General features: G+C 41.7%; 1 protein-coding gene across 2 annotated transcripts in view; it reads right to left on the reverse strand.

Annotated features, from left to right (window-relative positions):
- Positions 1-26,302, reverse strand: part of cdh8 (cadherin 8) — a 175,017-nt gene that overhangs the window by 17,669 nt on the left and 131,046 nt on the right. For both annotated transcript variants that reach the window (XM_015975615.3, XM_015975614.3), the window contains exons 4-6: positions 20,122-20,289; positions 19,672-19,859; positions 4,044-4,294 (exon numbers count right to left, since the gene is read on the reverse strand). In XM_015975615.3, coding sequence (XP_015831101.3) covers positions 4,044-4,294; positions 19,672-19,859; positions 20,122-20,289 — 607 coding nt within the window. The remainder of the gene's footprint in view (positions 1-4,043; positions 4,295-19,671; positions 19,860-20,121; positions 20,290-26,302) is intronic.

The following is a 26,302-nucleotide window of genomic DNA, read 5'->3' on the forward strand; positions in this document are numbered from 1 at the left end:
GCTTTAAAGGATCAGAGCTGTACAGGTGTCATGAAACAACTAAAACCTGTATCTTACCGAGCTGCCAACGTTGGTCACAAAATCTGCATGAATTTATGAAGGATTTTCCAGAATATCACATAAAATTAAAGATAGTTTTTGTTTCTTCAAGTTAGCCACAGGGTTTGTCTGGTGTAGATGAGCTAAATAAATATTTTCTTATAGCTGCAGCCATTGCATGTGTCTGGAATGCTTTTCGAGTTATTGTCTGCAAGTTACAAGTGTAAGAAATGTGAAACAGCTTTGGAAAAGGTTGGCAACCAAACTGAGAGTAAAATAAGGTTAAGTTGGGAACATGGAGACATACTTAAAAGACTAAGCTCACTCCTTTTTTAGACATGTTTGCAGTGGTCTCTAGTATAAATTACTGCATTAGTAGATCTCAGTGGGGAAGAATTCTCCAGGGCTTGTGTTTCATGAGGTAGAAATGAGCGAGAGCAGAGGTGTGCAGAACATGACAGGATTTGGAGTCTTATTTCTTGGCCATCTCGCTTCTGATTGGATAACAACATGACTCTACCACTGACTCTGTTTTCTCTGCAACATTGATGTTTTAACTCCACGAATAACACAAGCCTGGAGGAGTTCTACTGTGTGGTTGAGCTGCTAATGCTAACAGTTAGCTTCTACTAGCCAAGCTGCTCTGTGCTCTCTCCTGGATGCTAAACCAACAACAGCTTTCCCCGTTACAAGCCAAGATGGGTGAGTCTATGACTGCTAATTTTTATGTAGCTCTGACTGACTTTTCTAATCTGAGTGTTTACGAATATATTTCCTATCAGCGGCTAATGCAGCACGTAGGAGTAAAAGACTGTTTTCAAATTTAGCATGCATCTTAAACTCAGAGTGACCAATCATATATCAAAAATAACAAGTAAAGGGTCTCTCAGTGAACTTGTTCTTTAAGATGTGAATAATGTGCAAAAATGTTGCCGTTTTTTATATGTCATCTGTGATAAAACATCATGCAAATGTTTTATGTGCCCATTAAATGCCATTCCAACTAAAATTTGAAAATGTGTGTCTCAAACTAGTTGCCACCAGGTTCAGCCCAGTAACAAATGTACTATACAGGGATAGTGATGGTACCAAGTGTGACTGTGCAAATGTGTGCAAATGAGTCCTCGTATGAGCTGAAGGAAAATATAGAGAACATTTTTTTTTGTCTACAGAGAACAAGATGCCTCTGACATTCGTTCTTGCTATGAGGCCAGTAATTCCTGCGGGAGGACCACAGATGTAGGACTAATTTAGTCGCATCCTGAATGCTGACCATTTGTGTTTTTACACCACCCTTTTATTCAGGTTTGCTCCCAAGCCACTGTGACAGTCCCAGCCAATCTATACCGTAAATAATAAACAAACCCATGTGAAAAACACCTTGTCTCAGTGACATTGAGTTTCCATTTTGGTTTAAACTCAGCTCATGTACTTGACTCCTTGTGTAACCAATGCAGCACATCAGCTGTCAGCCTCAGAACAACAAAATCAAACAGAAGCTAGTTGTAGTCCTGGATCATATCAGAAAACAATACAAAACAACAACAACAATAATAATAATAATAATAATAAGTTCTTCTGAAATCTAAACCATATTCTGGCTCCGCGACTAAATGTCATCATTTTTGGAATAAAGAACACTCACAACTGTTTTATGAAACCCTGCCGGTCATCGCAGGGAGCCTAAGTGACTGCCATATGTCACAATGCTTTTTATCTGTTATCAGTCAGGAAGAAAACGAAAGAGAGCACATGCTTCAGAGGGAAGCACCACCGGGGGAGCATTTCACCAGAGCACATGAAAGGTTACTGGTTGGTTGCATTAAGTACAGCAGAGTTGTTTGTCTCCTGAGTGCAATAGGGACATGGCAGCACACCGCACCATTCGCCCCAGGTGGTCTCAACTCAGACGAGCTTGTTCTGGTCCAGTCTGGACCAAGGGGCTGACGGGTGAGGGGTGGATTATGATGGCGAGTGACTCTAATCATTAAGGTTGACTGAAAAATTTGTGTAAAATTGTTTGATCTGCAGTTTCTGCTGCAAATGTCAGGTTGGTTAGCTTCTGGGTCTTTGTATAAACTTGGATGTGTGTATAAAAAGTGTGAGATGACGTCATTGTTTTATCACATGACCGTATCGTATTTTTGGTATTCAGACAAAAGTAAAAATGATGATCTGGTTAGGCTTTTTTTTTCTCCCAGGTTGTTCATTATTTAGAAACATTGATTTTGAAAAAAGCCTCAGTGCAGGTATAGCGTGCTTTCAGCCAGTATGCTATGAGGGATTTTAAATCTCCCTGCCTGTACTCATTTTATCAGCACAGAGCTTGGAGTTACAGGCTAATACAAGCCGTGACTGGAAGTACAATCAAACTGTCTTCGAGGGTTAGGACCATGCATCCCTTTAAGCCCTCCACACGACAATACTTATTTCCTCTCACTGCCATGCATGAAGACAAAAAATGCACTCAGCATCTTTGGTGGATCCTTTTAAAGTTTTGCATGGTGGATGGAAAGTAAGGACAAATGCATTTGCAATGATGCATTTGTGACTAAAATGTAAATGTCTAGTGGCATGCTTGTATCTAAAGACGTTGTATCTATTTATCCCAAGCTCATCAGTAGATTTGTTGGAGTAAAAGCTTTGAGCCACTTGCTTCTGTGTTTAACTGAAAACCTAATAGCAAGTTTAGAAATTAGCTTCAATTTAACAAAAACGAGAAAACCCTTAAGAACATCTTGAAAGGGCTTTTTCTTTTTGGGGAGAATTTCAGTTTCTCTCTACTTCACCTGATAATCACACAAAGCTCTTAAGCACCACTCTTTCTGAACAGCACAAGCTTTCTACAAAATGATAAAAGGATAAAATTGCTGAATAAAAGTTAATCGGAGAAGTGGGTGCGAAATAAGTTTGAGGACAAACGCGGTGAAGAGAAAAACTCCAGAAATAAGTCATTATGTGGCAGAAAGGCGAGCGGCGGTGTTTATGCTGCGTCAATGTCAAAACACTTAACAAGTAACCAGGACAGGACGTTGCGATCTGGACAGATTCAGCAGCAAACGTGCAAAGTGATCATGACATAAGGGTGATGCAATCAGCAGTCACACTCTTTCATTATTTAAACACTATTATTTTCAATAGGACCAAAATGTGTGTTTACAGTCTTCGTCTTTCACACACTTGACATAAGAACATTATGACTACTAACTCTAACATAACAACACACTTTCTGCAGGACACTGACTTGCATCCACAAACATGAGAGCACAGAGACATGAAATAAGGGCCAAAAGGCAGAAGATGTTATTGCACATGGGAGTCGAGGCATCCCGGAACCTCGGGGCTGAATTCCACTTCTCCGCAATCTCATCACTATACATGAAAATGTTGCCAGAAATGAAAAAAAAAAAAGGAAAGCAGAAGTAGAAAGAACCAGTCCTGCTCTGTAGCATCAACCAATCTCTGAAAGCCAGCCTGCTCTCTGCTCGCCAGGCAATTACACACAACCTGTTGAGTGTTGTCCCGGGAATGCGGTCAGCAAGTCACTGGAGAATTAATGAAATGCCAAAGTGGAGGGAAAGAAATTGCCTGTATAACCTATCCTCAAGGTGCCCTTGTGGTATTTCCGAGAATAAGTCACACAAGAGGAGAGTATATTATACAGCAAGGCAGTTTTTGCAATAAAAAGAAAGTTGTGGTTTATTTAACTCAGTCTACTTCTTTCTTTTTGCTCGTCTGTAGAAATAAGAGCAATCACTGGGTGGCTTCCTTTCTGCTCACGAAACTTCAACGTTCTGCAAAGGTCAGGGGCATGAAAAACTTTAATTGCATGCTGCAGTGTCAACCCTTTTATTAAAACAAGTCATTAAACCCGATAAGACTTCTCCACTTTTTTACTTGAAGGTAAATTAAAGATCTTTTTCTTTTGCCACCTTCCTGTAGGGAGTCAGTAACAGGTTGAGCTGTAAAGGCTAAACGCCCTGTCGCTGTTAAATAACCCTCACCTGACAAGGCTCCCGGAGGCATCTGGGTCCCTGGCGGTGACGGTTCCTATGACCGTGTTGATGGGAGCGTTTTCCTTCACCTCTAGTAAGTACATGGGTTTGGAGAAAACAGGAGGCTCGTCGGTGTCTTCCACTGTGATCTTCACGGTGGCTGTGTCCTTAAAGGGTCCGCCGCTGGGGCTGGGCTCCGCACGGATGTTGGTCGCTTCAACCTTCAGCGTGAAAGTTCTCTTGTTCTCGTAATCTAAAGGCTGAATGCAAGAGAAAGCAGACACAATATGTTTCAGATTAAACCAACTCATTTTAGCCCTTTTAAGAGGTGCTTCCTTTAAACTGGGGTTGGTAGTCATTTAAGGTCTTACAGCCTACCCGTGGGTAACCAGACTAGTGCTCTGTAACAAAGGACGAGTCTGGCAGGCCGGGCTAGGTTTTTCTTTCATTGACTAAAGAGTACCAACACATTTCTCCACATCTGTCTATTCCTGAAATGGATGGAACTAATAAATAGATCTCCAGTCTAAGATTCCCTTATTGTCCATGTCAGCCACTAAGTTGTCTATGTTTAACATTGTAATTAAACAAGAGGTTTGAGAGATTTATTCCAAAAATGCTCATTTCACTTTCACAAAATGTAAACTGTGTAAAATTAGTGTTATGTTGTTAAAGCTGCAATGGGTTAGGCTTAGGGTTAAAACAAGTTAGCTTATTTTTTCATGCCTTCTACCAACGTTCTAACACTACAGCTATAAATGTATTGTGGAGATTAAAAATAAATAAAAACGAAATTAAAAATAATCAAAGTGGTTATCTCGCATTCGTCTCATCAAGAGAAGATAATACTTTATCGATCCCCCAGTGGGGACATTTGTGAGTTACCAGTTCAGGACAGAGATCAAAGACTCCAAAAGTAACCACGAATGCAAAAAATAAAATAACTCAAGATACTATATACAACAGTAGTTCCACACAGTAAGCAATATTGATACGAGGTTGTGAAACAATGTGGATATAATAATACATAAAAGTATCAGCTGTTCTGCTACAACTATACGGTTTACTGTCCAAGTGACGATATCTGTAGCTAGATCAGGTGCATTATGCATGGAGTGGTGACAGCATCAGACTGCCACACATCTGCATTTATCTGGGTCCTCCCCTCATTACTCACGTGTCTGAGCAGAACCTCCCTGAACCGTCTACAGGTGGTTCAGAATGCCTGTGCTCGACTTCTGACCAAGTCCTCCAAACACACCCACATCACCCCGCTTCTCCTGCAGCTTCACTGGCTGCCAGTCAACTTCAGGGTTCATTTCAAGATCCTGGTTCTGGTCTATAGGGCCTTACATGGACAAGCACCATCTTACATTGGTGATCTTCTTAGTCCCTACACCCCCAGCAGGTCCCTGAGGTCCAGTGATCAAAGCCTACTGGTTGTGCAACGCAACAGGCTAAAGACCAAAGGTGACAGATCATTTGCTGCTGTGGCCCCCAGACTCTGGAACTCTCTCCCCCTGAGATCAGTGGACTCAGTGGTCTCCTTTAAAAAGCAGCTGAAAACTCACTTGTTCAAGCTGGCTTTTGTATGACCTTCTTCACCACTCTCTCTTTTTATTCTGCTCTCCCCACCTATTCCACCTTCCTCAGGATCCACTGATTTCCCTCTTATCTATTCACTCTCTCTCTCTTTATTTACATTTTTAATCACAATTGTCTATTTTTTGCTCATTTAAAATATATTTTTAAACATTTTCTAAATGCTTTTTTATATTTTTACATTTTTTGTTTTTGTGAAGCGCCTCGTGATTTTTATCTTGAGAGGCACTATAGAAATGATACTTTCTTCTTCTTCTTCTTCTTTATTACACACTTGTGTATTTAACAACAGAACACCACTGGTGTGAGAGGTTCTCTGCTCAATAATGTCAGAGGAGGAGAAACAGCCAGCTGCTACCACTTCAAGTTTACGACAAACTAGAGTCCCAAAAAGAAAAACACCATTAGAAGGACAAAAGACGTTTGGAAAGCAGCGACTGGTGTTCTCTGGCATTGTGGGCTTGAGTGTCAGATGTACGTGGCCTGGGGAGTATAGCTTATTGGAGGGTTGAGGTTTCCATGAATGCATTTAATAGCTAGCTTGTTTTACATATTTGTTATTGTGGCTTCAGTATTGGAGGGATATGCAGTTCTACCTGTTGCCCAACTAAAAATTGCACAAACTGATTAAATTATGCACTGAGATGTTGGATAAGTGAGGTTTTCTATTTGAATTGCAAACGTGTGGTTGCATTGAACAATGACTTTTGGAGTTTTTTAATCAATGTAAATTGTAAGAAAATATGTTTTACTGTAAGAGAGTGTGATGCAACTTTGCCAAATCGCCTAACTCTACTTTGATTTTGCTTTTCCTTTTGATAATTACAAATGGTGTAATAATGCATCAGGTACGAATGATTCAAGATTAATTCCAAACATATAGGAATATCCCATAATCACATGTTCCACTGGAGGCATGAGTTTGAGAATGAATGGAACTGAAATAATTTTTCTATATTATTTAATCCTGAACTCTTGGATAATGTGCTGCTTGAATGATTTCTGCTGGCAGTGCTGGCACTTTTTAACATATCTTATTATGCCAGTAGGAGAGCTGTTTACTTGTGGGACCAGCTGAATAGGCTTTCCAAAGCTGAACCGGTGCAGGGAATGGGATCCCAAATCCCCACGAGCTGAAAGGAAGACGTCCTGGATGTAGGGTTGGAGCACAGCAAAAAGGGGGATGATTTATGTTATTTCTTCCCTCAATCATTCTGGTGAATGTCAATAGTGAGAATAAAAATGGATGAGCTTGGAGCCCTGATGAGAATGGAGGAGAAATGTTCTGAGTGTGAAGTTTTAGAGATCCACATAGCTCTTCTTCCGAGTCTTAGGCATATGCAGATCTGGAATCAAACCCGAGCACAGCAGCAACATTATTATTTGGTCATTTGAACTCAAGTTTTCCTGCTCCAGGTCACAGGGCACTGGAGCCCATTTCAACAACCAACGGTCGACAAGTGGGGCAACTCTATAAGGGACAATACATCACTGCACTTTCTTCTTATTTATCCACCAATACTTTATTTTTTTCTCATTTATTATTATCATTTTGAATATATTTTACTAATTTACAGAAAAAGCACAGGAATCATCTTGCACACTACAGGATTTCATCTAAGGCTCATTTGACAGCACCAGGCAATGTTTAGAAGCAGCTCCTAATCGGTATTTTTGTTCAAGTTTTCACAATTGTTCTTCAAAAAGCCTTTTATAGGAATATTTTATATATGTATTTTTTTACAATTTAAAGTGTGGAAAAACTACATAAAGATTGAAATTCATTACCTTTAAACTTGAGCAAATATATATATATATATATGTGTGTGTGTGTGTGTTTGTGTGTGTGTGTGTGTGTGTGTGTGTGTGTGTGTGTGTGTGTGTGTGTGTGTGTGTGTTTGTGTGTGTGTGTGTTTTGGGAGAACAAAGTCAGAAGGAAAGGTTTTCACCGATCAGTATCAGAGAAGGTGACCACACTCAGCTCCTGAACTCTGCTGTTGACCTATTGTCCGGTTTTGCAGCAGCTGTGCTGTGCTACAGCGTGCCTTAAAGTGTTATGATGTCATGTGTACACGTGTCTGTGGAGTGGAAGGATTTTAAAACAGAAAACAAAAACAGTTCAACCACAACACACTACTTGGGTGTTTCAAATCTGTGATAGGGTGACATTCAAGTCCATCAGTTTCACACAGCTGTTGTAAAAAAAATACACTTTAGAGAAAACCCTAAAGCTGGGCGGACACTGTGTACGACTTCCTCACAGGGCAGATCTCAGGAGTCATGTGCTCACACTGTACAACCCAGTTCTCGGTTGCGACCTGACTGCTCACACTGTACGTCTGGTCCTAAAAATATGCTAAAAATAGCAGTTTTTACTCAACACGTCAGACTTTTTTGTCTTGTTTTGCCTGTTGTCCTTCGGGAGTGCTGCAGGAGGACACGCAGCGATTTATGGGGGCTGGATGAGTAAAACGAAATAAAGAAACTAAATCTGTGTTTTGTGATCACTTTAATTTGACATGAACACGACAAACACGCTTTCTTGACAATCTTTGTGAGTAAAAAACGTGTAGAAATTAAGACGAACAACGTGTGTTATTAGGGAAATAGCGGGTGAGCGGCATTGGTGCAGGATTGCGCATGCGCCGTGAGCGGTTCTGGTACTTTTTGGGTTGCAGCTGCTCACAGCGCCGCTTCAACAGTGCGATACACTCACGAGGGACGAGCGAAATATTAAACACTTCAGAAGTTTGTGCGAGCTCACGATTGCTGATCGGTAGCTGGTCACGTGGTGTTAATCGCCTCTCGTAACCCCCTGTACACTACACGACCGCTCGGCGCAAAACTCGCCCCGATCTCGTGGATTCTCACATGAGTAGAAAATCGGCTCAAAAAAGTGAAAAAGTTGCACAGTGTACGCCCGGCTAAGACGAAAAGAAAGAAAAGCAGAGACGAGACCTGTGAGGTGATAGTGATCACTTCCCTATAGTGTAATCCTACTAATCTGACGCTGTATGACCTCCAACTAGACCAGCTCTAATAAAATATTAAAGAAGCATTTCAGAATATTGCGATTTTTATTGTTTCATACGTTGATGAATTAAAATGGTTTCTTTGTGTTAGTGTCTATGATTTTCGTCAACCAGGCGCCATCAGCCATGAAGTTTAATGCTGTGACCGTGATGCTTGAGTGAGGAGTTAGCATCTATTGCAAGAGGAAAATGAACTACAGCTAACCTCACAACAGAGCACTTGTGAGCAAATTCTGAACACTTGTAACTGAATATTTGATACTTGGCTGACAACAATCTGTACCTCTCCCATCGCTCATTCATCCACGATGAAGGCTTGTGATAATGCTTTAAGTATTTCCAGGTTGGGAACAGAGATACTTGATCATCGTTTTGACTTTGATCAGTCTCTGCCACTGTTGTTTTCAGAGCTGCAAAAGCTGAAAATATTTTCCACCCTTCACCAGCTTGAACTCCCTGGTAACGCTCGCTGTGACAACCACAATAAATAGACATCTGTTTAAGACTATCAAAAACAGTGTAACATACCAGACACAGAAAATGTTTTGGACTTGTGACTCTGACATTTTTGTTTTATCTATTTTTGCAATTGATGTGCTGAATATTTCTTTACTGATGGCTCATCATTAATATTTAAAAGAGAGAGGCGAGTCAGAGTTTCACTCTTGTCATATCCGAGGACTGTTACGATTTCATTCTGAATCACCTCTGGTCACTCTCATACCACTAGAATAATGGGATCAAGTCATTTCCACGCTCCATAACCAGGATTTATAGGGAAATCAAAAGTGGGCCTTGCCGCTCAAGGGGGCAGAGGCTGGCTTGGGGGAGAGAGGAGGGCTCAAAGGAGAGAGATGAACAGAATGGAAAATGAATTTAGAGAGAGAGAGAGAGAGAGAGAGAGAGAGAGAGAGAGAGAGAGAGAGAGAGAGAGAGAGAGAGAGAGAGAGAGAGAGAGAGAGAGAGAGAGAGAGAGAGAGAGAGAGAGAGAGAGAGAGAGAGAGAGAGAGAGAGAGAGAGAGAGAGAGAGAGAGAGAGAGAGAGAGAGAGAGAGAGAGAGAGAGAGAGAGAGAGAGAGAGAGAGAGAGAGAGAGAGCGAGCGAGCGAGCTCTGGCAGGAGGAAGTGTCCCCCAGGTCAGACCAGGCCATTGCTGAGAGCTCTGTGACAGAGGGGGCAGGTGGGTGGGTGGGCGTCTGGGGCTGCAGCACCAGTCGAAGGGGATGTGGACGGCGACCTGGGGCTTTGACTTTCACACTCCTACAGTCCCGGCGTCGGAGCTATCATAAAGAGACCAAAGCCCCAAAGCTGCTCCAAGCCCCACTCCTCTACGCTTGGAGGAGCTCTTTGGAAGACTCTCATTATTAACCTGCCCTTACTCTGCTCCTCATACTCTTCTCCTCCTGTCCTCCCTTTCCCATCCCTCAATTCATGCCATCTGTGCCAAGGTAGAGTGAGGCGCTTGAACTGAACTGTTTTGGGTAAAAGTAAAAAAAAACAACTGCATGATGAGTAGGGATTTGCATAGGGGTGTATGGCCAATAATATAAAAAGCTATTTTATAAACCAGTTTTAAACTCTCTACACAGTCAAGCTAAGGTACTGGGCTTGGTTCCAAGACCAAGTGGTTATTGTATTATTCGTTTTTATCAACTTAATTTTATGCTACAAAAATGTTTTGGCAAACTGTCACCTCTAGTCAGAGGACTGTATAATCGGATTATATGCTGGAAGGACCCCGACAGGAGGGTGGGAATGAGTTTACTGATCTAAATGTCTTTATTAATTAACTTTATTGATTAAAGTCAATGTTCCAACGGGAAAAGATGAATTTACAGCCAACTAGGTCAACCAGAGTCCAACACAAACCTGAGGGCAAAACATTTCAAATAATCAAAATCAAACTAAGCTGAAACCTTGAAAGAAACCTTTTTTTTTTTTTACCAGTTAAGAAAATGATAAAATCAGCAAATGAAATCAATGTTAATGAATAATAAAATAATAAATAAGAAAAGGAAGAACAGCTAAATTGCAGGTAGTGTGAAAGTGTTACAGAAAAAGAAGGAATGAAAACAAAAAAGAACAACTGCTTAACCCAAACAACTAAATAATTAAGCGTAACGTTTTAAAGTGTTCTATAAATAAAGCTATGGTATGGCTATGGGACATAAACTCTATATTTACAAGAGTCAAGTTCACCAATAGCAGCAGAATGCAGCAGTTTCTGTTAACTCGGGATCACGTCCAGCAGGAAATAATTAGCAATCAATCATAAATTTTCTAAACCTCTGGTCTCGAGTAGAGAGCAATAAACACGGGCCATTCTGGGCAAGACCACAGAGGGTCGCAAAAGGAGATAAACTAGACACTCACTGACACTTTGGGACAATTTAGAGTCAATATTTCAAATGCATCAATGCATTTTTGGGCCTATGGGAGGGAAATAGATTATCTGGAGAAAACCCACACATGCGTGGCATAAAGGTGTTTATGTTTATGTTTATTAATTTAGCAGACGCTTTTATCCAAAGCGACTTACAATTTATAACCTATAGGGCGTGTTGTGATCCGTGGGGGAAACCGGAGTACCCGGAGGAAACCCACGCATGCATGGGGAGAACACGCGGCTCCACGCAGAAAGGCTGCAGCCGAGTTTCGTACCTGCGACCTTCATGCTGCGAGGCAACAGTGCTAACCACTGCGCCACCATGCATCGCAAAATTAATAATATTTTAACCAAACTGACTGCAAAATACAAAACTGACAATGATGTAAAGTGGCCATCTCAAAAGTATGGCCCGCGGGACGTTTGTGGCCCTCAGGGTGATTTTTACAGCCCCCACTTAGAGGAGCTTTTGTCTCTCTGGTGAGCTATTGATGTAGGTTGACACTTCAAAAAATACGTTCATCTTTCCTAGAATTTTCAAACAACCAATATTAAGTTGTTTCAGCATTAAAAAGAATCACATTTGGGTGGCCTGCAAAGACTTTTACCATGACCATAGGCGAAAATCCTGAGGACATGTCCCCCTCTGACATAAATGTGTCTCCCCCAAAACTCCATAAAACACAAAATGTTTTTTGTTTTAACAATTCATTCACTTTTGTTGAATGCACAATACAAGTTGTGCTACATAAAAACACACTGAGCTATAAGAAGTGAAAGATTTACATACCAGCTAAGGATACTTTCTAATTAATTGGAATCAATCTTAGTGAGACACGCACACACACACACACACACACACACACACACACACACACACGCACACGCACATGCACACGCACACACACACACACACACACACACAGACACACACACACACACACACACACAAACGCACACACGCACACACACACACACACGCACACACGCACACACACACACACAAAACAGGAGGCGGGAAGTGACTATTGTTTATATGTGATCAGACTTGCCGTTGTGTTTTGTGAAACTCAAATTCATTATAAATGGGAAGGACACTAGTTATTTGAATATTTTTAAGATCAATAGTGCTTTAAAGTTATCGATGCTGCAGTTGGGTTTGTGCCGTAAAGCCGCTCCGCATGATCATGTCTGTTGTACAGTACTCCACAATGTTGTAAAAGCGGCGGCACTTGAGATAGAGCTGGCGCCTATCTTCAGCCCCTCGGTGCTTCTGGGACATGGCACGGCGTTCCCCGTGTGCCCACTCTCAACAAACTATAATGTCTTCTATTTGAAATGATGGTGCGACGCTGCACGGCGCGTCCACCTCCAGTGTGCCCCAGGCTTTACTCCACTCCAACTTCCAGTTTGAAAAATGCAACAAATGCTGTTGCCTGGCAGTCCTAGAGGGTGAAGACGCTAACACACACACACACACACACACACACACACACACACACACACACACACACACACACAGGCTCACAATGACATTGTGACATCATAATGTACCAGCTAATGTCATAGTGTACCTCTTAACCAATAGCGATGGCCGATTTAAATTCAAATGCAGTTCATAGTTTTTACCTGAAGAGGGCGCAACATTGACAGTTTTAGGCATCATATTTAAATGTTTACCACAGTGCACTAAAGTGCCAAATTGTTGACTACATGTGTCTAGAGCATGATTAGACACTCATTTATATAGCTTATCAGCAAAAAACAGTCGACATGGGGGTGACTTGCTCTTTAAGAGTATCTGACTCTAGTAGCAGGGCATCTTTGCATTCTGCTAGTTATCAAAGCAAAATACTCAGGAATACTGAGTGTGTTTTGCTTCTTCGACATGAAAACTATTTGTTAATATTGCCACAACGGCATGTTGAAACAACTCATTAGATTTCTTTCTGGTGGCCTAACGGAGAGCTGAAGGGGAAGGGAGGGGCTCTCGCTGTCACTGGCAAATTTAATTATACCATATTCACTTGAAGAAAAACATGGTGGTAAACAGCTACTTTAATTACCCTGGCTAGCTTTAATTAAAAATAATTTTCAATATCAATTACAAAATCAAATAAAGCATCTATGCATGCCGTTCTTTGTACTGCATTGCATAATATCCTGATCACAGAATCAGGATACATGTCAGATTTTGACCCTTTCTAATTATTAATTCATTAAACAAACATGGTGCTTGGGCTGAATAATCCAAGGAGATTAGATTGTCATTAGCATGCAGGGTTGTGGAATCGTGCAGCTCTTTGTGATTATGGAGAGATTTGTGGAAGTGGAGGGAACACAACAGGGCCATCAGATATAAAGCTGCCTTCTAGATCATCACACCATACGTTCCTAATTTTATTTTTGAAGGAAAATTCTGATTTACATGGTGCACATATATTCCCTGGATTCCACTGAGTTAACACCCCACAAGTTCACAACCTCGCCGTCTTTCTTTAGTCTCAGTCAAGCGTAAGCATTGAATCAGCATGTATACACAGAGCATTTAGAGACTTGAAAGTTCACCGCTGGCTGCAGGGGTGAAAGCTCAGCATCCCACTAACATCCCCCGACAGGCCTGGGGGCTAACAGATAAAAAGCTTAAACCTCAAAAAGCAGAGAATTTTTTTCCCTTTTGCTCCTCTCCGGCCCCAGATCGATATGTGCTAACCTTGCCATGACGGATCTTAAATAATTTCAGCTCTGTATTAGAAGGAGGTTTATGATGCCATGCAGCCATTGATGGGCTAAGGATGTTACAATAAATAGTTCCTCCTGTCCAGGTTGAGGGGTGATCACACTGTTTAAAGTAAGTTTTGAAAGCAACAAAACAGACCAATCAAACGTATTTAGAAATAAAAACTGGAAGTGTGCATTCTCTAACATTCTTTAGTTCTGCGGTCAGCAAGCCTGAGGGCCACAAAGAGAACGCTAAGCAGAGATAGGAAGAATTGGTCCCTCTGAGGGGAGTGAAGGCAGATTTCCTAAGCGACTAACACATGTGACATTTGCTTTGTCAACAGTTAGAGATTTTATGATTTAATGTCGAGTTTGTTTTGCAGCGCGGATGTTTTCTTTGGAGGCATTGTGTTTGTAGTCCCAACAGATTGCCTTACCTCTCATACTTTCCACCTCCTACGCAGTTCATTGTTCACTCTTCGACAAAGTCACCCGACACGTCCTTGGGGTAATGTCATTTTGCATCACGGTACAATGCCATTGCAGATTTGAGTGATGTTGAGCTGTTCTTGGCAGACTAAAAGCTGAAGATCCTCCATCCATCATTCACAAATATTATCCAATACCCAAAGAAAGCTTTTGTTAAGCTATATATAAATAGCATGCCATGTATTTAATACCACATGTTCAAGTCTTAGCTTGTCTCAGTATTATCAAAATAATACGTGATTTCACATTTAAATTCCATAGGCTTTTTGTACTGCGCTCAATATGGGATTGAGTGCTGTAAATGCCTGTGGGCAAAGCAAAGGGATCCTGGTTCAAACCTTACAAGCTTCTGTCCCAGAGGAAATACTCTTACTGAATTCATGCAGGTTTTGTGTGAAAACCGGGATTCTGCTTCCACTGTCTGGATTCAGCAAAGCTCTCAATAAAGCAAGTTTTATCTGCCATATGGTTTTATATCTGCAGCTATGAAATATGTTTGTAAATAAGCATTTTGTCAAAAATCCAATAATTAATCAAGTAGATGGAACATTTCAAGCCTTTGACTTTGAAGACCCTAACGAGTGCTCACAACAACACGAGGACCCTCTGCTCTGCTGTTGCATGTGAATATGCTGAAAGACCAACCTGCTATTATAGAGCTACTCTTATCAGAACATGTATAATTAAATAAAAATGCTGTCAGTCACCAGATATTGGCCAACTTCTCTTCACAGAGTCAGACTTTTTCTTATGGACTATTTTTGTTGGTTTGTATATGTTGGTTTGTACAGCATATGCTGTCGAGAGCCCACCTGGAGCGGGTACTGCATGCCTTTGTAATTTCTAGGCTTGACTACTGCAACTCTCTCTATGCAGGGTTGTGTCAGTCAACACTGCATCGCCTACAGGTTGTGTAGAACAGCACAGCCAGGTTCCTGACTGAGACCAGGAAATGGGACCACATCAGTCCAGTTGTGGCCTCCCTGCACTGGCTTCCGATTTGCTATTGCTCACAATTCAAACTCCTCGTCTTTGTTTATCATTTCTTCCAGGATGGTGGTCCAGCGCACTCTGCGCTCCTCTGACCAATGCCTGCTCGCTGTCCCTCGTTCTAGGTGTCGTACCCGTGGGGACCGGGCTTTCTCAGTCCTAGCACCGTAACTCTGGAACCAGTTGCCACCCTCAGTTAGGCTGTCCCCTTCTCTGCCAGTCTTTAAGAGTCGCCTAAAAACACACCTCCTCCGCTTGGCGTTTCCTGAACATGTTTGATTTTGGCCCTCTTTTATGTTGAATTTATTTCACAGTTTTCATTGGTTCACTTAATCCATCCACTCTATCCAATTGTGTTTCACACATTTGTCCTGTACCAGAATGTTTCATCTATCTTGTAATTTCTATTTTGTAATTTCAATTGCTTTTATTGTTGATTTATTCAATATATTTACATACAACTGTACCATGTTCAGCGCTTTGGGCTTCCTGACAGGGTTGCGGAAGGCGCTTTGTAAATAAAGCTTTGATTGATTGATTGATTGATTGATTGATTGATTGATTGGTTTCAAGAGGATAAAGTCTCAGTGGTACTTGTGCTTGACCTGCCTGGGTACAACAGTTACACCCTTTAACAAGCCAACATTTCACTTCTGTGTTCTTATGGAAACATTTACTTGGCACTAAATCAGTTTGATGGCGAGTGAGTAATTAATCAAAGCGTAGTTTTTAATACATGAAATAAAAGTCTGAATCTAGACAGTAGCAGAAGCAAAATGATTTCTCTAATTTCCCTCTGGGATTAATAAAGTATCTTTGAATTGAATTGAATTGAATTTTGCTCTGCAGATCGGTCTAGCCGCACTCCACTGGAACATCAGCAGGCCAATCACAGCGCTCCATCAGTTGGTGGGCGGGATGTTAATAAAAAACAAAGATGGCAACAGCTTGTTTGTAACAGCTTTGGAATCGACTTTGGACTATTTAGACTCGGGCTTTTCTTTGAGTCAAGACAAGATAGAAGTACTTAAGTCATGTATTTATAAAAATGATGTATTTGCATCTGCAACAGTGTAGGGCGGTCAGACGTGCTGACTGACATTTGTAGCTGTGAGTATATGTTGTTCTTGTCCAATAGCATGTGCAGACCTTTTAAAAGACAATCGTACACTCTTTATGAGCCGTGGCCAGACTATATAGCCACACATATACAGTCGTATGGCCCACCAGGCTTTTTGTTTAATCTGTTTAGCACGTTGATTCTGCTTTGTTTGATACTGTCCTACATTTTTGGCTTTCTTGGTCACTTTTTTCTCCATATTTTTCCATACTGGGAATATCATAGCTTCACTTTTGAACAATGGAAGATGATAGAAATATACTGTCCCTCTATATTTCATGTTGATGGTTGCATTACAGCAACACACAATGTCCAGCTCCAGTGTGTTTCCTTCCAGGTGAAGTATGTTGTGTAATGGGCCATTCCCATCTGTACCAGGTCGGCCCGGGCCGGGTAGCCCCAGTCGGCCCCAGCCTGGCCCGATTGATTCCACACGTCCTTGTCTTAAGCCCATGTGGGCTGATTCTACCCACCAATCAGAGGCTTGCTCTAATGGAAGGTGTGAATTTGCTGTCAGCAGTGGGTGTGTTGGCCCTGGTCGGCCTGAAGCAGACCCCCTCAAGAAGAGGGCTGACAATGAGCCTTGGTTGGCCCGGAAAAATACCAGGCCACCCAGATATGTAAACAACCTACGCTACCCGGCCCGGGCCGACCCGGTACAGATGGGAATGGCCCATAACAGACCTGTTTTCCTCTGGACCTTACATCTCTGTACAGCTTAATGAAACAATACCCAGAAGGATTTTTTCCCCCTGAACTTCAGCCAATACAATTAAGAAACAATGAATTCATTTGAGTTCATCTGAAACTAAACTGGCACACACTTGTAAATGTGTGAAAGTTACAAACTTTTACATTTTTATCTGGTCTAAGTGCATCAGCAAAACTAGATTTAACCAAGAGCAAAGGCTGGGACACTTTACAATACACAACAATTTAATGTATAATGAGACAATTACAGCTTGATAGGAAAGATGGAAATGACCTAATAAGTAATGAGTTTCCCCTTCCACAAAACCTGCTAGATAATGTTCATGTAATAAGCGTGCACTTTATGCAACAAGTTAAAATAACAGATATTTATATCTTAATTAGATAAAGTATTGTTTTCATCCATCCATCCATTTTCTTCAGTTTATCCAGAGTCGGGTAGCCCAGACTTCCCTCTCCCCGCCAGTTGGGCCAGCTCTTCCGGGGAAATCCCAAGGTGTTCCCTGGCCAATCAAGGGACTTACAGTCCCTCCAGCATGTCCTGGGTTTCCCCGTAGGTTTCCTCCCGGTTGGGCGTGCCCGTATAACCTCACCAGATAGGCTTCCAGGAGGCATCCTAATCAGATGCCCGACCCACCTCAACTGGCTCCTCTTAATGTGGAGGAGCAGCGGGTCTACTCCGAGCCCCACCCTGATGACCAAGCTTCTCACCCCATCTCTAAGGGAGAGCCCAGACACCTTGCAGAGAAAACTCATTTTGGCTTCATGTATCTGCGATCTCGTTCTTTCGGTCACTACCCAAAGCCTGTGACCATAGATGAGGGTAGGAACATAGATCGACCAGTGAATCAGCACCAATCCGCCGATCGATCTCACGCTCCAGCTTTCCCTCACTAGTGAGCAAAACCTTGAGATACATAAACTTCTACACTTGGAGCAGGGCCTCTTCCCTGACCTGGAGAAGGCATTCTACCCTGTTCCAACTTAGGACCATGGTCTCGGACTTAGAGGATCTAATTCTCATCCCAGCTGCTTCACACTCGGCTGTGAACCGCTTCCTTGAGAGCTGGAGGTCACTGTCTGATCAACACATTCTCACACTCAAAGCATCAAAATATGGCGCATGTGACCAAGCCTCAATATATGACTATTTGGGGTGCCCCAGCACATCAGGAGACGACGATGAGGTACATGCAGGGACACGTGGCTCCGCTGGCGTCAGTGTTTGATGCCCGCGGTCACACGGGCATTATTCGACTATTTAACCTTCCCCTCACCCCAATCCTAACCTTAAGGTCAGTAACTGTGACCTTAAGGTTAGGATTGGGGTGAGGGTAAGGTTAAGTAGTTCACAAGTCGTTCTAATGTCTGTCTCACCACCGGCGTCGGATACCGACGCTCTGGGACGGTGCGTCATCAGTGTGTCCGTGATTGTCATCTTCTGACGCGCTGGGGCAGGGGTCGGCAACCCGGGGCTCTGGAGCCAAAATAAACGGTCAAATACGGGAACTGTCCGGTCAACACAAGCCCTGCTTTTAACTGTTCTGTTTTCTTGTGAAAATTGTTGCAAAGAGATATAATTTAACTTGATTAACACCAGAGCCAGGAGCACTGCACCATTATCTCCGTCACTGTAAATGAGGGAAAAACAAAATGATCAGATCCTTTTCTGACCTTCTCCACCTACAAAGTTTAATTACAACAATCAAACTTGACAGAGCCTGGATTTGTATTCTGAACAGTCTAAACATGTTTTAAAAAGAAACGTATGACAAAAGTGGTACCTGCTCAGTAAAACCACCAACAGGGTGAAAAATATCAAAATATTGTAGGCAGAGACGGGCTACAACTTCTGGATCCATTTTATATAAATCGTTTTATTGATTATCTTTTTATGAAAGATAACTTTGATGTACACGAGCGACCGGTACCGGCTGCTGTCACCTGTTGTGAGCAGCTCTCTGCTGTCTGAGGGTAGGCCCCGCCCACAATGCCGTGACTGCTGTGGCTCCCAGTGTTTTCTTTACTGTGGAAAATGGGTAATAATGGCTCTTTGATGGGAAAAGGTTGCCGACCCCTGCGCTGGGGCATCTCGAAACGTAATATATTGAGTCTTGGTCACACGCGTCATATTTTGATGCTTTGGGTGTGAGAATGTGTTGGTCTGATGAAGCCAACAGGACCACATCATCTGCAAAAAGAAGAGACCTGATCTTCAGGCCACTAAAATGGATCCCCTCAACACCTTGGCTGTGCCTAGAAATCCTGTCCATAACAGTGATGAACTTTCTGGTTTTCATTTACCTCTAAATTTATAGTTTCATACCAACCCCCAGAAGTGACAAAGTCTGGTTGAAAGGATACTGAGTCAGGAGAAATCTTGTTTTGGATGTTTTAGATTTGTCTACCTAGGGAATTATTGTTACAGTAGTGACTGGTGATGAAAATCTTTTAATGACATAAAAGAAGATGACAAATAATGAAGCCATGAATGTTATAGAGCCAGTCTCACACAATATTATCCATATAAAGGTCACATCTACATTCTATAATTAATAATTCTGCTATTGTGAAGATTTCGGTCCTACCTTTTTTAGCCTGAGAATCCCTTCTTGTGTTTGTGTGTCTGTGATAATCTCAAATGAGCCTTGGTCATCCCCTTCTATGATGTTGTATGTTGACTTGGCATTCTCTCCGATGTCCCGATCATTTGCTTTCACTCTGCCACCCACTTCCCCCACTGTTCGGTCCTCGGGGATCACAAATTCGTACAAGCCTGGGGGAAACAAACATAGCTCTCAGTTTATTTATTTATTCTTTTAGATATGATAAATGAATTAACAACATTTTACAGCACTGAATCATTGTGATGCATTACAGCATTTAGCAAATTTCACTTTCCACAGAACCAGTTTAATGAAATTTACAGCCCAACATTTATTTTTCCCAATTATGACAAATGCTCCAACAAAACTGCAATCATTTAGTTCCCATTGTTTAATATTATTTGGGACCCTTGAGGCTATGGAGTGACTTACTTTTAGAGAACTTTGGTGGATTGTCATTAATGTCTGTCAGAGTGACGGTGACGGTTGTAGTTCCAGATAAGCCACCCATGTGTCCCCCCATGTCCTTAGCCTGTATGACCACCAGGTACTCCTCTCTCATCTCTCGATCCATCCCATGGAGAGCGATTTTTATGGTTGCTGCAGGTGGAAACGGTTCGTAACACAAAGATGTGATTAAAAACCTGACTGATACATACAACACATCAAGCTACATGGGATCAAGCAGCCTCAAGGGAACAGAGGTGTACAAGCACATTCATACAACAAGCACATGTTTAAATAAGAAGAAAATATTTTCTACAGATTTGTGGTTTAAAAAAAAGAAAAATGTCAGAGAATGATGAGGTAGTCCTGACTGAACCAATCCCAACCCTGAGAATCAGCTGTGTTTGTTTTCCAATGCGTTGTTCAGCCGTCTGCAGTCATTTGTATTCTGATTGAGTGTGAATTATGCTGTCTGTCATGTATAATCTTGAATATTATATGCAGAACGGACCCTATTGACTCTGCCGCAGTGCTGAATATAAAAAGGGCTCAGCACTGGCATATATGGATAATCCACTCAGGAAACAGGGGCCCGCAAGATCATCAATGAATATAAAACCCCTCATAAAAGCCAGACTTTGGCATGACACCCTGGCTTGGTCTTGAGCCCCCTCAGACAATGATAATATGCTTGGCTGTGATAGAAAACACGGGAGGGGTTAGGCTGCTTGTGTTTGCACTGTTTTTCATTCCTAGAACACAGTTTTTTCTTAGCTAGTTCAAGGTCCTTTTTGTTTATTCCATCATGCAAAAGAGAGAAAAAAAGAGAAGAATAAGACAGTTTTCTATGAGGCTGCAAATGAAAAAGATGCGTTACAATGCAAACTGATAAAAATCCTGACTAGCCTGGGGAATCAAAACAACAATCAATCCTGACCAGTTGGCCCCATTTTGAAAGTTTGATGTCCGAGGAATAAATTGCTTGATTTGTTGACATTCTGCACCCTTAGGCTCACATCACTGGCATACAGGAAATGAGATGTTTTTCTTCTTTGTGGTTCTTGCCTTTAGAAACTGATGTACGTCCTTTTTTGTTTTTGTTTTTATCATTGATACCGTTGACTTATCAAGCTCTTAATTTGGTTGATAACTGACCATCTTTTACCAAGATTTGTTCTCGATCCTGAAAACACAAAAAATGTTCTGGTTCCCATTAGCAGGCTTTGCTCATGTCATTATTCCTCCTTTATTATGTTTAAAGGTAACTTTGTGGACGGTATGTATCTTTATGTTTCTGGATCTTTCCACTGGATCTCCTATACAAAGCTTTCTGAAGACTGTGTAATACCTGATCTTTTTGTTTCATTTGCATACTGCACAAGACATTTTTCTCCAATCCATTTCTGACAATAGTCAGAAATGGAAAAAGATGGGAAATCATTTGCGTCAGAAAAAGCAAGACCTTCTACGTCACAAGAAAGCAACACATCAATGTTGAATTTTAGACCCAAGAAAAAACGTTCTGAGGTTTTTCTTAAACTAAGAAAGTTAAATAGTTGAATTTCTTTCAGGCAATCAGAGGCAACACATTTGCAAATCAAGAACATTAATGAGCAAGACTCATAAATCTTTTGTTTTCCTCTGATAAATTATTCCAAAGAACTTCCACCTGTAACAGGAGCACGAGATCTTTTTCCCACAGAAAACGACTCACAATGGATTCATACATTATAGAGACACCAGCAAATCTACTGAAAACAGGTGAACAAGACCTTTAAGGTAGTTTGTTTTCATGGCTTAATTGGTGGTATAGATGATAAGTTTCTCCGATCATTTTCTAATCACTCACTTTTGAGTTCAGAGCTGTGCTGAGCATTGAGACACCCACGTCCATATTTTGCTTGAAAGGACTCAAACCTTGTTCTGATTTTAAAGAGCACTTCAGCGCTAGCTCTCGAAAGCATCTTTCACTTTTTTTAAAACAAGCCACATAAAAATAAAAATTCCTCTGCATCATTTCAGCATAAGAATGTACAGTCTATGTATGAGTGTATGTGTCAGTAAACAAAGAAATTCATACAGGACACATTTTACAATTATATTATGGTTAATTTCTTAATTGCAGTATGAGTTATTTTACAGATCATCTGCAGGATTTTTTAAACTATATTTTAACCCTTCCTGGATGCTCCAAAACCAGATGTAAAAGTCCAAGTGATGCACATTCTATATGTCGTATCGCTGATCTCGGTTGCAGTTATGAATATTCATGTAGTACTGTATAAAGGCAGTTTCCCATCTGGGCCAGCATGGACCGGGCTGGGTAGCATTGGTTTGGATATGCACACTTCCTAGGAACGGAGCCATCTCTGAGAACATGGGCGGAGCAAGTGAAAAAGTCTGTGGCGCCTCCCTCAAACAAAGACAGCTGTGAGTGCGTGCGTGTGTGTGTGTGTGTGTGTGTGTGTGTGTGTGTGTGTGTGTGTGTGTGTGTGTGTGTGTGTGTGTGCTCCTCACAGCAGTGAGAAGAGACAGAGACCTGCCACAGCTTCAGTCAGGAGCGATGTTTACTTCTCGGCATCCAGAATGATAACGAACCACACATGTGGGTTGCCCCGTTGGTTGAATCTGTCTGCCAATTGAAGGCTCCCCCTGACGGTAAGCATGTCTTTGAGTCAGCGAATCAGTCGTAGGGGGCATGTTGGCCTGGACCAGCCTTGAGCAGACCACCAGAGGATAAGAGCTGAAAATCTGCCCAGTAAGAAAGGGAAAAGTACCATGCCAATCAGGTATGAAAACGATGTATGTAATGCGGGCCAAGCAGTACCAGACGTGAAACCCCTATAACTTTGACCTCTCAGATGGGCTGCCAGGTGGTGGAGGAGTAACAATGTGTAAGTTTATGGTGCTAAGATGGAGCAGACTCTGCCAAACTGCTGGAATGTAGACACTTTTTAATTCCTTAATGGCTGCACAACACACGCCACAACACATTCTTACCCCGGGTTTCCACAGGAGCCGTCAGCAGCACATTACTGCAGCAGCACGCTCGCGTAAACTGCTGCTTGGCCCTTCCCACGAGACGCATAGCACCAGGGGAGCAGCTGTCACCGACAGAGCACGAAGTCACACGAGTGACTTCGTCAGTAAACACAGCAACAAGCAGGAGAAAACTACAACATGGTTTGTGTTTTATGTTCTGTCCGTTTTATAATCGCCAATACGGACCTGAAAAACAAAGGAGACCACTAGCTATGTGATAACTTCTCACGGGGCCGCACAGTTAGTAACCTTTTTTAAAGTAAAGCAACCGGAAGGCAGTACGTTCTTTATTCTGAAAATCTCGGGAGCTTCTCTCCATTTCCACATTCGATTTCCTGTCTCTCCTTCCCCAAAAAAAGTCGAACTTGACCCGTTTCAGAGGCGTCACGCATAGAAAATAGAACCGGCGCGTAAAGGCCGCGACATGCTGCTCCTGAGACGCGGCCGACTCGCGCTGCTGATGGCTCCAGTGGAAAGCCGGGGTTACACTCGAAGCGGCTAAAACTGACGATGGGTGACCAAGCGCATGTTTCCAATGCGTTGGGGCTCCCAAGGGGCGCCGCGCGATACCAGAGCGTCGGTTTCCGAAGCCCGCGGGAAAACACACATTTCACTGACATTTAACCTCAAACCTCTTGCTATTTAACCTTCCCCTCACCCCCATCCTGACCTCAATTTTGTTTTTCATTCTAAACTTCTCTTGAACCATGTGTGAGACGGACAATACAACTACAAACTAGGGTTGTCACAGTGTGAAAATTTAACCTCATGGTTATTGTGACCAAAATTATCACGGTTTTTGGTATTATCGCGGTATTTTTTTAAACGTGTTAAATTTTCAGACAACTAAATAAATCCTGTATATCAGGAAAATATTGTCCTCAGTTTGTCTAAATTTTGCCTAAATTTTGTTATTTTGTAATTATGTTATTTGTTTACATTTCCCCTTTAGTCTTTAAAATGCCAATATTATTAATGTTATAATGTAATAATACCACTTTGTCAACTGTGCTTCAGTCCTCATCCGGCTGCCTCTGGTTTGTGCCAGAAGTCTCACATAACCAAACAGCAGCACAACTTTCAAAACGTCAACTCTTTAAAACACAGTTCTCTCACTGACACTCTTGTTGTCAGTGAGACCCGTGACGTGCCAGTTGGCCGAGAACTTTTCCTTTTTTTATAGAACCGTTGAAAGCGTAACCTTCTAGCAGGTCACAGAATGCTCCTCACAAAACAACTCCCTTGACCACAACCAATCAGGGTTCAAAAGTGGCCACTTCATGGAGACAGCTCTGTTGTTTATGACATAAGTTTTAAAGAAGGCTGGGTAGCAGCCAAGTCCTCAGTACTCATCCTGCTCTACCTATTAGCTACATTTGACACTGTGAACCATGGTCTCCTTTTGGTCATACTCTCTGGCATGGGCATCACTTGGGGAACACCCTCTGGTATTAAATCATACTTCACTGGTTCCTCATTGAACTTCTCCAACACCCCACCCCACCAAAGGAACACCTCACGGCTTTGTACTGGGACTATCTATATTTGCCTTATCTGCCACCTCACTGGGCCAAGTCATCCTATCACACAGTTCTCATACCATTCCTATGATGACAGTACCCAGGCCAATCTGTCATTTCTACCTGATGACCACATCGTCTCAGAGCAAACCCCAGATTGTCTTTGAAGTATCAAGATGAAGCATTGCCGTCCACTTCCAGTTACCACTGAACCACCTGAATTCTAAACCAAACCAAACACACAACAAAATATTTGCATACAAACTTGCTCCAAAACAGGTAACTAAAATGTGGGTTCCACGATCAATGATTTACTGACATTTAAAGAGTGTGTGGCTTTTGTCATTCATTCCTGTAACGTTTTAATGTTTCATACAAGAATGATCTGGTCCTACCAAACCCAACATACCACCCTGCTCCTATGTCGGTCTAATTGCCATTTCCACCTTGACCTAGACCGACCTGCAAAGCCAAATCATTTTGCTTCTTCTATGGTCTGTCTAGTTTTCTAGGCTACTCGAGCACAGCAGTGCTTCTCATCTTTAATGAGCCTAAAAACGCACAAGTCACCCCTCTGTTCATTGAGCTTCTTTGGCTACCCTTAGCTGTCCACATCAAATTCAGGTCACTGACATCCTGCAAGGTGCTGCATAGATCCCATCTACTCCTATCTACTTCCATGTTCTTGTAAGGCTCACGTCATGTCTCAGTCACTATGATTATAAAAGGATTGTTGGATTGCAGTGCCTACACCACACCGTTTCTAAGAATTAAAGTTAGTACTCACATTGGTATTCACTAATGGCAAGAACTCAAATGCAGTCACTTCTCGTCATTTTGAATAAAGTAGTAATTAGCCCATCATTAATGTTTGAGCTGAAGTAGCAGCACAAAGCTGGTAACTGACTTAGCAACCAAGGTTTTCTGAATGAATACAATTTCATTCACGTAATAACATAATGTGATCATAACTAATAATACAGCTGTCAATCATAGAACTGAAGCAGAACATTTATATCAGTCAGAATTAGTTTAAGTCTTTAACTAAAAGATTTATTGTAATATTTACACAACCAGCTGTGAAATCATGAACCGAAGCAGCCTTTTGGCTATGACACGGTTTATTCCTAAACTTATCCATACAACTGCTGCATGCTACATTAATGAGAATGATTAGATTGAATTTATTATGACGGGATACATTTCCTTTAAATTAATATGTTCCACTTGCTTGTATTGCTAGAACATTCTGACCTCATTCTTTCAAATGCAGTCCCAGCTGTTTCCATATGCCTTAACACTAAATCAAACTCAGAGATAGAAATGACTCAGTCCAGTGAGGGGGCTGACTGTAAATGTTACAGTCTGCCATCAAACATCTATGGTGTTGAATGAAAATCTGATCATTTTAGTGTTTAAAACATTTATGAGACTGCATGAGGCAGTTTTATTCACTGCAAGTGAATTACCAAGAACTCTTTCAGACTTCATCAAGGTTTTAATAAAAGAAACAATTAATATTAGTTCTTCATCCTCAACAGTAAGGCCGTTTAAGTTGTTCCAGTAGTCTTCTGCTCAGATTTATCTTCTAAAGATGCTTTCCA

Source organism: Nothobranchius furzeri, chromosome 9 (genome assembly GCF_043380555.1).
Source record: "Nothobranchius furzeri strain GRZ-AD chromosome 9, NfurGRZ-RIMD1, whole genome shotgun sequence".
NCBI classification, from domain to species: domain Eukaryota; kingdom Metazoa; phylum Chordata; class Actinopteri; order Cyprinodontiformes; family Nothobranchiidae; genus Nothobranchius; species Nothobranchius furzeri.